Here is a 13,765-nt window from a genome sequence, read left to right on the forward strand (position 1 = left end):
GATTACCTCAGAGGTCCCTGTTACTGGAAGGACTGGGGACCCAGTTACCTCAGATGGCCTCATTACTGGGAGCACTGGGGAGCCAACTACCCCAGAGGCCTTTGTAACTGGGAGGACTGGGGGGCAGTTACCTCACTACTGGAAGGACCTGGGGGGGGGGGGGGGGGGGGGGGATTCCCCTCAGGTGCCTTCATTACGGTGAGGGGGCAATTACCTCAGAGGCCTCGCTACTGGTAGGAGAGTCCCCCAGGGGCCCCCGCTACTGGGAGCACTGGTGGGGCGGCTATGCGCAGGCCGTCGGTACTGGGAGGCCTGGGGTGACCAGCACAGGGGCTGTTCTTACTGGGAGAACTGGGGCTGGGTGGGGGGGAGCGTCACCCAGCGGTGGCACCTAGGGCTACTCCCCCCCCCCCCCCCCCCCCCCCGCAATCCCCCGCCGCCGTGACGTCAGAGCGGCGCGCCGGCAGGGTCGCGGGCGGGTGACGTCACGGTCTCGCGCGGGGCGGGCGGGGGCGGTGCTGTCCCCGCTGTCCCCGCGGCCCCGCTGCGGCCCGGGCGGGACATGGCCCCTCGCGGCCGCCCCGACGCCGCCGCCATGCCCAAGAGGGGCGCCCGCAAGCGCCTCAAGTTCCGGGCCGACGACGTGTGCTCCGAGCGCGGTGAGGGCCCGACCGGGCCGGGGCCGGGCCTGGGCCTGCAGCGGGGCCCGGCCCTACCGGGGGAATTCGGCCTGGGCTGGTCGGAGAGGAGGGGCTGGGCCTGGATCGGGGCCTGAAGGACGAGGTGGCCGCGCCCGAGGGGTTGAGGGGCCTGGGTGAGGGGAGGTGAGGACGGGGGAGCCTCACCCCGGGGCTGAGCCGGACCCGGTCGGGCTTGTGGAGGGAGAGAGCTGCCTCCAGCCGGGGGTGGGGGGCGCTGGCCTGAGGGGGAGTGTGGGAATGAGCCGACTTGGTCTGAGAAGGAGGAGCTTGGGCCTAGCGGGTCAGCCAGGCTTGAGTTAGTCTGTGTGTAGGGGAGTGTGGGGTCTGGCTTTAGAGCTAGGCTGGGCTGGGCAGGGCGGGTGGATCCCCTGGGCCTGGGGGCTCCTGGCCTGCACCTCTTTGCTGGGGCTCCTTTTCCTGCTTGTACATCTCCTGTTCAAACCTCTGTTCCTGTGGGGAGTGTCCCCTTGAGGAATCGTGGCTCTTAGACCTTCTATCCCGTCCTCTATAATCCGTAATCCCGCTGATGCCCTGTCTCCTGACTCTCCTGCAGTGACGGTGGCAGATTATGCTAACTCAGACCCAGCTGTCGTGAAAACTGGACGGGTGAAAAAAGCTGTGGCCAATGCAGTTCAGCAGGAAGGTGAGTCTGCGGTGGGGAGCCTGCCTTCCCCGGGCTGCCTCCCTGCTTTGCTGTTCTCTGCATGACGTGGGAAACTCCCCTTCCGTGGCCTGAGAAAGATCTGTCTTGTTTTAGTGCCTGAAAATGAGTCTGTGTTCCTCTGCAGAATGAGGTGTTTAGGATCTTAGACAAGAGGTTTTGCAGAAAGTCTGTTGGAAATCCGGTAAGAATTGCTGGGTCTATGTTAGTGCCTGAAATGGAAAGCCAGTTTCCATTAACTGTCGGGTGTCACCTCCTGCCTGAAGCAGAAAATGGCACGATAGGAGTCTGTATTAGTTTATTACCTCATATAAAACTGTAGACAACTTTATTAGCAGGTAAAATTCTTTGCAGTGGGAATGAGGTTATGGCAAACGTGTTCCCCTCTGTGCTGCAAGCTGCAAGGAGGTCTTTTGAGGGTGTTGCCGTTTCCTTGGTGAACTGTATAGTCAAGCAGTTTCCTGGAAAGGCATTGCAATATTTATTGTCTACTTCCTACTTGCTTTTTAGCTGCTGGGAGCATTCTGAACTAACACACCCCATTTGCTTGAGAAATGTTAATGTTTAGGCCTCAACTCTTAAATGCAACTGGCCGCACATTTTGGAGGTGAATGTTATTACCTGGACAGTGACAACGGAGCCCTTCATGTAGGAAACCTCTTGTTATGTTGCTGAAATCTTACATGTTTAAAGAAAATATTTGTATGAGTGCCTGTCGTGGGGAAGCTGTACGGGGCAGTGGCACTGGGGAATATCCTTTTGAGCTGCTACTTCTCAAGCTTTTAAGATCAGGGCACCTCCCTTCCTTGTTGCCTCCTTTGTAATAGGCTGGTGGCTTCCCTCTCCCCATTCCCTCTCCTACAGCCTCTCCCTCCGAGGCAGTGTCTTGAAGTACTGCATTTCAGCCTCATCCCTGGCAAACTCGGTTGCCTTTTCTTTCTCCCTGCCCCACCCCAAGTCCTTACATCCAGGATCACCTGCTTTGTCCAGCTCAACCCCCCCCTCCTAAAATCCTGCTCTGGCTCACCTCAGCGCTCTCGAGATGACTCCAGGTCACAGCAGTTCCCTGCTCACCCCTTTCTCAGGTCTTCCCAGTGCAGAGTCACTGGGGCTTTCCCCTCCTTAGGCGGGGATCCTCGGGATCTCTCCTCCCCAGCCCCAGGGCTCTGCTGGGGCCTTATCTGGCGCAGGCATGACGCAGGCTACAGCCTTATCTGGCGCAGCCTGCCGGGGCGTGGGGCCAGAGGCAGCCGGGAGGAGGCAGCAGCCTCTGCCCAGGGAGCCTTTGGCCTCGCTCACCTCCTGCCTCTTGGCTCCAAGTAAACAGCGCGGCTGCCTGCGGCTGCCGGCGAGCAGGGAGCTTCACGGGGAGGGGGGAGCAAAGGCCAGGTGGAATTTTCCTGAGCTGCTTTCCTCCCCGTCCTAACCCCCAGGGATGGGGTGGAGATTAGGGCTGCGATGAACAGAGGGTGCCTCTCTGCAGGATTGCAGTGCAGCGTCGTTCAGTGTGTGCGCGGCCTCGCGTTGTCGACTCGGCTGTGGATCTTTGCTTTGCAGCGTGACCGTTTCTTTTTCTAAACCCCTCTCTGAGTCTCTTGTCAGTTGTGGTCCCCCTTGCTTGGCTGCCTTTGATGTCATAACTTACTGCCATTCCTGCTGCCATCTATTTCTTTCAGCCTGTGAAAGGTCGTGTGGAGAGGGCAGTGCGACTTGACAGTGTCGTGACCGCTGTCACGAACGTGTGCAGCTCAGACCGCAAAGCGAGGTAGAACTGGTTTAGCAAAGCGCTGGAAGCGTCTCTAGTCAGTGGGTACAGTCAAGCTCTATCTTAAGCCTCTCTCCCCATCTGCTGTCTTACTGTGTCAAAACTTGTTCTGTGGTTAGAAATGAGAACATCTTGCCTGAATTTAGTTATGGTCAGTTCCTGATTGATTGATTGATTTATTTATTTATTCCCACCGCCCCCCGCCACTGCCCCGTTAACTCAAACAGCACGTCTTGCTCGCCGGTGGCTCCGGTGACTGTAACTGTGGTGTATAAAACCTTCCCAGGCCTCAGCGTGTGCTAGGTTAGAAAAGCTTGAGCAGTGCAAGCCTCCTCGGGCGTGCTCAGGTGCCTCGTGGTAGAAAGTCCTTTTCTTCACCCAGCGCATGAGGTTGAAATTCAACTTTCTTGAATGAATTTTACAGACTATTTGCAAAGCGTTTGTGATGCTGTTAACGATGCTGGTCTCTCTATGACAGTGCCTCACCCAGCTGTAAGGGAAGACCACACCTTTCTTTTTCAGGACTCCCCTTACTGCCTCACACATGGATTTTTTTGCCCTAATGAGCTCTCAGTTTACAGATCAAGTTTTAAAAATAATATTTCCTGACAGGGATGTGGCTAAACATCTCCCCAGAGGCAGCAAAAAAAACCCCAACCAATTGACTCGACTTGCTGTTTCCCTCATTAGGCTGGAGTCTCTCCCTTCTCTGAATTCTAGGATAAGTGGAGCTCCTGTATGCTTGGCACTGGGTTATATCACTGATGGATTGGGTGTCAGCGGCCACAGGATCTCTGTCCTGCTGAGAAGGGAGTGTATCTTCTCTGTGTTCACAGAACAATTACAGTGGGTGCTGGCTGAATGGCGGTCATGCAAGGAGGCTCTGGTATGCAGGGGAACCAGTTAGCACTGCAGAAAAAGAGCCTGTTGTTTTATTCAGAATTGTAAACAGCTTCAGCTAAACCAATGGGATCATCTGCATAATGTGCTGGTAATCATCCTCATTATTCATTCTTTAAAACAAGAAGCTGAATAATTATGCTTCCAATTCACTCACCCGTGCTAATCTTTCTCTGACAAGGTAATCCTCAGCCCGAGGATTTACTTGCTTGTGTCACTCACCAGAAGGCTTTAATGCCGGTGGCATTCTTAGCAGCGGCTGTGGCAGTGGTTCCACTGAAGTATCTCCTGAACTTGGATCACCTTTTTCTCTCTGCTGGAATTCTTACCGTGTCGTTGCTTGTCATTCTAGTAAAATCCCTCTGTGGTCTGGAGGCTTCTTGTGTTCCTGCTGAAGAAGTTCTCTCCGTGTCGGGCGAGTCTTGTGACAGCAGCGATGAAATGGATACAAAGGAAAGCATCAACGGGCGAGCTGCATCTCGAAAAAAGAAGAGCAAAAGGCACAAAGGTACGGTCGCGGCCTCTCCTGGGGGGCTCTGCGTGGGCTGCTTCCGCACCTCCTGCGTGTGTGGGGTTAATGCTTGCTAGTTAGGGGCTGGTCACGGGGCTCTTCGGGGCATTCTGCAACTTGTATGTGCACAAAGAAATGCCAAGGGTTAAATCGCTTTTCAGTCTGCTGGGGCTCCCATCAGAGGTGTTGCCTTTTCACAAAGGCAGAGCCGTGGGCGTGAAATCAAAGCCTGAGAGCTTGTTGCTTTCAGTAAACTTCTCTCAGCCTTAGAGGATGAATGCTGCTCTTCGAAAGGGTTGGGAAACTTTGCCCCTGGAGATGCTGCTTTTACCAGCGTGTTCAGGGAAGCAGGGTTTGCTTTGGGGAAAAGCAGTGCTGCTGTCCAGGAGGCGTTTGTTGACAAGCTGTGTCTTCAGGATGTTTCCACGGCTGTGGTTTGTTACAAACCGGTTTAGAGGGCTTTTTGTCCAGCAAGCAGGTGCATTTGGCCCTAGTGGCATCACGGTAAGTTAATTCCAGGGAGATGTTTCCTTCAGCATTTACACTTTGTGCAACTCTATGGAAAGCAATTTGCGGCGCGGTGTGAGCAACAAACACCGTGGAATCCTGCAGGAATTTTCAGTAACAGGCTGCGAAACAGATTTTAACTTGGTTTCGTGAGCTTGAGAAAAACTTACCTTTATTAATGCTGATGCTGATCTGTGTAACATCAACATCCGCCCCGGGCTGAAGGTGCACAGCACTCCTCTGGGATAGGAGTTTAATCTTTTTTATTAAGACATCCGTCAGAATTCTGGGAAAATCAGAATATCTGAGTTACGAGCCTGGAAAGACAGTATTCTGTTGTACCACATCCTTGTCTTGCTTATTTCTGCTACTTGTTTAGGGAAGAAAAAGTGGCAATAGACCAGTGATGCTTCTGACCGCGCTCTGTGGTTCAGCAGTTGCGTAGTTTCGTGGCTTCTTGAGTCAGAGCTGAAACAGCAAAATGGATGTTCCAGCCCGTTGTGGGTGTGCCTGCCATAAATCCATAGTGCTATAGGGAAGTGATCCTGTCCTGAGCTTTCCTTGGCAATTATCACAGGAGGATGAAGTCCTGCCCTTCGTTATTAACCTGCTGTCTCAGGAGCAGATCTGGTGCCCTCGAGTTCTTAAACACCTCCTTTACGCCACTTGTTCACAAACCTCGTCGCAGTTGTTTCTGTTAGCACTGCGTACAAGTCGTGCGTTTTCTTTCTCTTAATGTCCCTGATGCTCAGTGTTGTTTAGTTATTTATGTTCTTTAAAAGTATTTTTTCCTCCTAAAGTTGGAGCAGTGTCTCTGGAAAAACATGTGGTATTAACTTAAAACCACTGCAGGAATGAAAGGGGTTTCTGAGCCTTCAGTTCTGGCTGAGCAGTTCTGACACCTCCGAGAGGAAGAACAGGCCATTCTGTTCATCTGAATTCCATTACTAGTTTCCCATCCAAGAAGCTTTAATGAAATTACAGATTTAAGAAAAGCAGCTGATTAGCCAGTTGCAGAAAAGAATCGACAAGCTTGGCAATGCCTTAATGTTCAGGGACTTGTAGTATAAAGCATTTTTTGATGACCTCTTAAATGAGCAGTTTTGATAAAAGTGCATGAGCTTGGCCCTCCTTTACATAAAGTTGCTTCTGTGTTTGCCATTCAATTTATATTTCTCCACTGAAGTGTTATTTTTCAGGTATGAAAGGGTTCAACACTGAAACGGGGTCCAGAAAGGCTGTGGGGTTTCCATCCTTGGATACAGTCAGGACTTGATTGGGCAAGATCCTGAACAAAACGGTCTCATTCAGCCTACTTCGACCTGGGCCGTTTGCCCTGGAGAACCCTTTCAGCCTGAATTATTCTTTGAAGCTGCCACTCTGCGCCCTTGTGCAAACAGTGCAGCAGGGATAAACGACGGCGTTTATCCAGCGAAGGGAGAGCGTGATGGCTGTGCGGACGGGCAAGCGCACGCTGATGAAAAGCGGGGGCAGCGACAATGAGGGTGCACTAACGTGGCCTTGTTTGCCTGACTGCGTGTGTACGTACTTCAGCTGCTTACCCTGCGCTACCAGGAGAAAAGCACACGCCTCTAGAAGTGACTTGATAAAGAGGTGGTTTACTGCTCTAACAGCCCTTCGTTGCATTTAGAAAATCCTGATGGAGGTGGCGGGGAAGAATACCCCATTGACATCTGGCTGCTGTTGGCTTCCTACATTCGCCCTGAAGACATCGTCCGGTTTTCTCTGATTTGCAAGAAAGCCTGGACTGTTACGTGCACTGCTGCCTTTTGGACCAGGCTCTACAGAAGGTGAGAGAACTTCCAGACTATTTGTAGGAGGCTTCCGCGGTGACCAGCTCTCTGCAGAGCTGTAAATAAGGGAATAATTCCCTATAGACGAGGGTCCTGTCATGTTTGCATATTGACGTGGTGACATGGGCCTCGTTTGGCAAGGGGGTGTGGTATATTGCATCTGCTTTGCATCTGGAAATGGATTCGGTGGCATGTTCCTGTAGGCTCCGTATAAAATCTCAAAGCATCGTGTGCTTTTCTGCTTGCCGTGGCCGACACACTCCTGTTTGTAACGGTGTGTTTTGTGTGTAAAGCGCTCGAAGTGCTTACGGTGAGGTCAGCACCATCACCTTACTGAGAGACAGCAAACATCACTGATGGAAAACTTGCCCCGCCTCAAGCTTTGATCATGGCCACCTTCCTGTAACTAGGGTGGCCTGAGAGAAACTAAGGCATTTTGGAGCTGTCTCGGGGCAGAAGTAAGTTATAAATAAGGTAAGAGAAGAGGAGCAAAGAGGTGGGCAAAACTGGGAACAAATCCTGCTGCGTGTCACCTGGACTTCCCTTCAGGACAGAACATTTTCTTTACATTTCAAGATCTATTGCCCAGGAGGCACGAGCAGCAGGAGTACAGAGCAAACGGCAGCCACGGTCATCCTTGCCCCTGTTTTTTAGCGTGAAGTTCCCTACCAAAGGCTGCTTTGGCCTCTTCAAAGGATGACCCGTGAGCACAGGCGCTCGGACTGCTCAGGCCGCTGCCTGCAGTCATGCAGTCCAGCTCAGCTAAAGCAAGTCCTTGAGAACCTGTAGGAATCCGCAGGCCTTTGTGCCTCCTGCAGCTAAAACACCATCTGGTCTCTCTGGGCAAATTGCCTGCAAGGAATTCTTGGGGAACTGTAGCCTGATGCGCTTGTGTGTACACTGGGAACCTGTCTGGTGCAGGTGAAGTCTTGAGGCTGCCGTGTGATTTCCCATAGAGCAGTACAACACCCTTGAAGCACTCGGAGTTGACAAGAGGTCCTCTGAGCCATCGGATGTTCAGTTTTCTCTCCACGTTGAACTCTTCATAGCTCTCTTCTGCACCCCTGTGGCATTCTGATCCTTCAGCATGTGATGGGTTTGTCGTTGGCTTTTCAGGCACTACAGTCTGGATGCGTACCTGCCTCTCCGCTTGCGGCCAGAGTCCATGGAGAAGCTGCACTGCCTCCGTGCGTGTGTCATCCGGTCGCTGTACCACATGTACGAGCCTTTCGCGTCTCGAGTCTCCAGGAATCCAGCTATTCCAGACAGTACTCCCAGCACTTTAAAAAATTCCAGAGTAAGTGGCACCATTAAGGAAGTTGGGTATGTCTGAGATGTTGCTCCTTACGGGTTTTTCTTCACTTTCTAGAAGAAAAATAGATGATGTTTAGATGGTCACCAGTGAAGCTTGGCTGCAGGATGATTACTGACTCTGAACAGTGATTTTAAAAAGTATGCTGGCCGTTCGTATCTGTATAGTTGCTACTGCAGAGGACTCGAGTTACTCTTCTGGGTAACTTCTGCCTAAGTCCTGCCACAACATCTTTGTAATCGGCAAAGAAGCACTTGCTCCACTGATTGTCAAAACTGCTAGGGGTATTTGCAGCTCTCCCCTCCTCTGGTGCAAATTGGTGGCGGAGAGGAGGTTGCAGTAGGTTCAGCTTTTGTGTCTTCTGCTTTATTCTGACGCTGTCTGCCAGAATACATCTTTTCTCTGTAGCAGGCATCTGGAGAGATCAGAAGTGACACTGATAGCCTCTGAAAGGGAGTCATTTCATGCTGCGTTCCTGTAGGTCATCCGTGGTCTTTGGTGTCCGGGCAAGGGAGGGTAGTGAGATTGTGAGCATGGCAAATGTGCAGAGCAAATGTCTGCTTTGGGACTGGGGCTGCAGCTGTGCCGGGCTGTAAAGGGTTTGTCTCTGGTGTGGGCAGGCAATTCCCTGTGCTGTCCCAGCTTGGAGCACTTGCATATCCGTTCCTCTTTAATTGCTGTTGACCATTAACTCTGAAATGCCTCCGTGTCTCTTGTTTGGTTTTGACTTGCAACTGGCCGATACTCTGTGAGCAGCTTAAGCAACAATGTGAATTCTCCACCCTCCAAATCCAAAGTCAAAAACCTATTCAGTGAGGTTTTTGGAGCCAAACTGAAGTGGTTTTGGTTCAAGAGTTGTACTTTTCTTTTCCATGCAAAATGGAGCAACCTTATCTATCTGTGTGTGACATCCCTCCTTTCTTCCTTCCTCTCCCTGGGTGGATACTGGAAAAAAATGTCCCACTGCTTAGGGAGCATCCAGCAGTAACACAAGCAGGTGGTGCTGCAGAGCAGGAGAAAAGCACCCAGTTCTGTGTGTAGCCTTTATCTCTGCATCCAGAGCTCTTCATTCTCTTCCTGAATCTCCAGCTTGGGTATCATCTTTCTTAAAAAATAAAAAGCAAAACATTTCGAGGAAATTCCAACTTAACCTTAGTCCTTCGAAGTCTACCTTCCTGCCACTGCTCGGATCTGGTAGCATGGCCATGACAGCTAGAAACCCTGAGATGATGCTGGCAGGGTCGGCATTTTGGAAGCGTTCACGTTGACATCATAACGGCTTTGGTGCCCACTGCTAGTGCTTCTACTGTACTAACGGTTTGAGGAACATTCTTGAAGTGCAGTCTTCTATTATTCAGCTTTTAAAAAAGGAAATTAAATGGTGGCGAGGCTTTGTTAGAACAGCAGAGGTTTGACCTAACCCCTGGGAGCATAAAAGAGCCATCCTGAGGCTGGTCTTGCTGTACTACTGCATTGCGAGACTCTGAGCTCCCCCTGTGCTGCTGTGCCCAGAGCTGCCTCGGCACAGCGGGTACGGAGGAGGATCTGACATTGCCTCCCCACGTCCTCGCTTTCGTGGGCTTTAGCTGTACCTGTACGGGTCGTTGAAACTAATGGCAACCGCCTACGTAAACTGCATGTGGCCAGAGGAGACCCCAGACCCGGGTGTTATCCAATCTAGCTTTTCCTCTTTAATTTCCTTTTTTCTTTCCCTAGCCTAGCTTGTGTGGGACACTGGAGCCGTTATGGTGTCAGCAGAAGTGTTTGCCCTTTAAAGACACCCCCATTATTTTTGGTGGAGCGGCAGGCCGTACGGCGCGTCTGAAGGGCAGGACGGCTGACCCGTGGACGACATCCTCTGCCCCTTAGGAGGTACTGACCATTTTGTGCTTCGCTACTTGCCGTGACCAAACAAGTTGCTAGACCAGGCTGTCTCTGCAGGTGAACTACAAATGCCGCTGGCAGTGGAGTTGAACTCGGCAGCACCTGCTGCTCACCTGAGCTAAAGATCTGGAGAACGTTTTTGTCGGAAAAACCTGAGGGCCGCCTCCTCCCGGGTGGAGGTTGGTGCATGTTTCTGAGCTTGACTCCACATTGCTTTGTTGTTCACCTCATGAAGATTGTAGAGATAAAGGTCCTTTAAGGGCTCTTGTTTATGGACATGACCCAGAGTTGAAGTAAAGGGTCTCGTATCACCTGTAGTCTCTAATTGCGGAGCTCCCACGGTGGAGGCTGGCTCTGGCTTTGTTTCATTTGGGGTCACGCTGTCGTGGAATGAAGTTAAATGTGTGCTTCGCCCTGTGACCCAGTCAGGCCTTCTCTTGGCGTGGGAGAGACTGTGGATGGGTCCTGGGGAGTTGTCCTTACCCGTACCCATAGGATTCTTCCTTTTCCTGCTGACGCTGTTACCAGACCAGCTGTGGTGAGCTGGCATCTGTGGTGTGGAAACACTTTCAGTGACGGCTGGATGACTTGCCAGATTCTTTCCTTGGCGGTTGAAGGCTAGTGGCTTCTGCTCACTTGTAGGCAGGGAGTATTTTCCAGTGATAACTGGATTAAACTGGAGGACTCCTGGTGTATGTCTGCACGGGAGGGCAGTGCTGGTTACCTCCGATGCTGTTTGAGGCCCCTTTCTCCTTTTCTTTTAAAAAGGGACAGTAGGCTGATCAGACCGTGTGCTCCTGGCGGTGGTTCTGCCCTCTAAAGTAGGACAGTCAGTGCCTAGTGGTGTCAAGACCCTCTTTTGACACCACAGTGGCTTAGGAACTTCCTCATCTGTCATCTCATAGCTCATGTATTGGTCTTTCATTTCCCTCTGGATTCTCTCCTTCTTGATCCTTAGACTGTTTTCACTTGTTCCTCCTCTTGTTTGGAGTCTGGTTTCGTGGCAGTTCTTGGGGGGTGAGGGAGACGGGTGAATCTGTGCCGCTCACCCCTGCGCTATGGAAGGCACAGATTGTGCAACGGGATTTTTCCGTGTAGCCCGTCAGTAGCGACGTGGTGTATCTTCCAGTTGCATGATGAGTTGGGCAACTTGAAACCAGGAGACCTAAACTGCAGAGTGTGTTCTTTGAACATAATTAATTTGAATAAATGGCTCCTAACATCTCCTATGTAATTGTCTTTGTAACTGGAAGCCTTTATGCTCTGCTGGAACTTATTTAAAGTGGTGCCTCTAAGGGTTTCATAATTGTGTTTCTTTTTTTTTTTCCACCTCAGTGTCTGCTTTTCTGGTGCAAAAAGATTGAAGGGAACAGACAGGAAGCAATGTGGGAATTCAACTTCAAGTTCAAAAAGCAGGTATGAAAGCAGAACCAGAATGGCTGTGACTTTTTTTTGAAGCAGTAATGATTTTGCTGGGTGGTAGAAAGGAAGGTAGAAACTTTCTCTGCGTTTGGACAATAAATGGAAACCGATTCCCATGACAAACTAAAGCACATTCTGAAACTACAGTGTTTTCAGTCTGGGTTACCAAGACATTGAGAGTCCTACATTTTTATTTCCTCATTTGGTCTCCTTTCTCCACTATAAGATGTGGATCATTTGTTACCCGAAATTATCTAATCTTTGGGTCATTGCTGCTGATTACTGCCAAAAACTCTACTGTTTGACTTTAGTGGTCAAAATGTGGCTCAAAACCTGAAACTTTCCCAGAGAAGTGAAGAAAGCCAGCGCTGCCATTGGAAACCTCCAGTAGTGGGTCTCAGGAGAAGCAAGTCGTTTCAGGCAACCTTGGGAATTCCGCAGCTTTCCCCTCTGAAGAAATGGTCCCGCAAATTGCCTGTCCTGAGTGATGGCTTTTTGTTGTTTAGTCACGCTCTGCCCGAACACGTGGGAAGGTGGTGAGAACCTGATAGTCAGCACCGGTGAGAAGCAGCCAAACTCTCATCACAGGTTCCTGCTTAGCTAAATAAGTCTCTCTTTCTTTCAAGTCTCCCAGATTTAAGAGCAAGTGTTGCAAAGGTCTTCAGCCACCGATTCAGTATGAAGAAGTCCACACAAATCCGGATCAGGATTGCTGTCTACTGCAGATCACCACCTTCAACTTCATATTCGTGCCAATCGTCATGGGTATGACGTTTACCTTGGTAAGTGCTTGAGAACTCTGCCAGGCAGTGTTTGCACGGGCAGTTTCTCTAAGGAGATGAAGGGGACACCTCTTTGGTGTGGTGTAAGTCACACTGCTGCGTCAACAAACCAATTCTGGGCATCTTAAGGTTAATGGTCAGAGGAAATGCTGAGGATCTCCTCAATTTAGCTTCTGCGTTTCCGTCGGCTCTTCCCTGTTTGGTGCAGCAAATGCAGATGATGTAGAGAATCTGCAAGGAGCTGTGGTTGTGCAGCATCTAGGAGCAGACTAGTCATCAATACTGCAGCAGGGTACAAGAGGTAGGGATGCAGGAGAAGACGAGGTCTTCCCTCCTCAGGAAAATATCTCCTTACCTTACAGCAATAAATTCTGAGAGCAAAAAACTGTGAGCAAACTCTTTCCATGCGTGTAAGGTCCCTGATTGCTCAGAGAAAGAGCAGCTTTTGAACCAACTTCCACAAACCCCGCTCCAGACAGCAGCAGAGCAGGTGTGCTTCGGCGAGAGCAGCGGTGAAGTGCGGGGCAGCACGTGTGGCTGAACTCGTAAGTCAGGGTTTCAGAAGTGGCCTCTGCCCATGAGAGGTTCAGCCTGGCTTCACTGGAGAGTAGGGCAGAGAGTTCCAGACTTTCTCTGACAGCTTTCGGGTTCACTTCTGGTATTATTGTTCGGGGTTGACAGCCAGAGAGACCTGGTTTGAACCCAGTGCTGCAGATTCAGGGTGTGACTGCCAGCACCTGAAATACCTTAGACTGGCACAGTTGAGAAGAATTAAAAGACCGTATCTAAAAGTGTGCTGTTAAGAACTCTATTTATCCATCACCCTGATTTTCTGAAGCACCTCCTGGTCTCTTTTCTTGCAGTTCACCATCAACGTGAGCACAGACATGAGGCACCATCGCGTGCGCCTGGTGTTCCAGGACGCCCCAGTTCGCAACGGCAAGAAACCTCGCCTCGACCAAGGAGTGCAGGTCGTGCTGGACCCCGTGCACAGTGTGCGGCTCCTGGATTGGTGGCACCCGCAGTACCCCTTCTCTCCAAAAGCTTAGTGCTCTCCCGAGTCTGCAGGAGCTGGCAGGTGACTGAAGCTGGCAGGCTGAAGAGAATTTCTAGGAACCAGGAAATCCTATTTTTATTTCTTAAATAAATTCTGCAGTCTCCTTGCAAGTGGTTGAAGCTACTGAGCTAGTCTGTATGTATATAACTTCTGGTCAGTGATGGGCAGAGCTGAGTGTAAAGCAGAAACTATTTGTAAACACACTTTTATGTAAAATTCACATTTTATGATTTGAAAGGAGCTCCCTGGAACTGTTCATTTAAAATCCTTTTGGTGCTAATGAAAGTGGTCCTGTTTTCTGTTGTTCAGGAAGAAGCAGGAGGTTTTGCTTTCCAGCTTTCATACGACCAGAAACAATTTACAAACAAAATCCATGTTTGTTCTACTGCGGCGCAATTGCATTCACACACAGTGAGATATTTCAGTCTCTGAGAAGCAGTAAGCAGAGC

General features: G+C 50.6%; 1 protein-coding gene across 2 annotated transcripts; it reads left to right on the forward strand.

The window, feature by feature from the left end:
• Positions 1–562: 562 nt before the first annotated feature.
• On the forward strand, positions 563–13,440 carry TMEM183A (transmembrane protein 183A). Of its 2 annotated transcripts, XM_086476488.1 has the most exons (9): positions 563–659; positions 1,255–1,344; positions 4,380–4,535; positions 6,697–6,855; positions 7,702–7,780; positions 7,976–8,156; positions 11,391–11,471; positions 12,104–12,259; positions 13,123–13,440. In XM_086476488.1, exons 1-9 carry the CDS (start codon positions 563–565, stop codon positions 13,306–13,308), a joined length of 1,185 nt encoding a protein of 394 aa, XP_086332614.1. In that variant the 3' UTR covers positions 13,309–13,440. The 2 variants fall into 2 exon arrangements, with proteins under 2 accessions (XP_086332614.1, XP_086332616.1); XM_086476490.1 differs by lacking the exon at positions 7,702–7,780 and having other exon boundaries at positions 6,697–6,856.
• Positions 13,441–13,765: the final 325 nt, after the last annotated feature.

The sequence above is a fragment of the Leptosomus discolor genome, chromosome 21 (genome assembly GCF_034619465.1).
Source record: "Leptosomus discolor isolate bLepDis1 chromosome 21, bLepDis1.hap2, whole genome shotgun sequence".
NCBI lineage: Eukaryota > Metazoa > Chordata > Aves > Leptosomiformes > Leptosomidae > Leptosomus > Leptosomus discolor.

Bases quoted from the DNA above. Each gene is read 5' to 3' on its own strand.
- TMEM183A (XM_086476488.1), top strand. From the start codon at position 563: ATGGCCCCTCGCGGCCGCCCCGACGCCGCCGCCATGCCCAAGAGGGGC. The intron at 7,781-7,975 runs GTGAAGTCTTGA...TTGGCTTTTCAG, and splicing joins TGGGAACCTGTCTGGTGCAG to GCACTACAGTCTGGATGCGT. The intron at 11,472-12,103 runs GTATGAAAGCAG...CTTTCTTTCAAG, and splicing joins ACTTCAAGTTCAAAAAGCAG to TCTCCCAGATTTAAGAGCAA.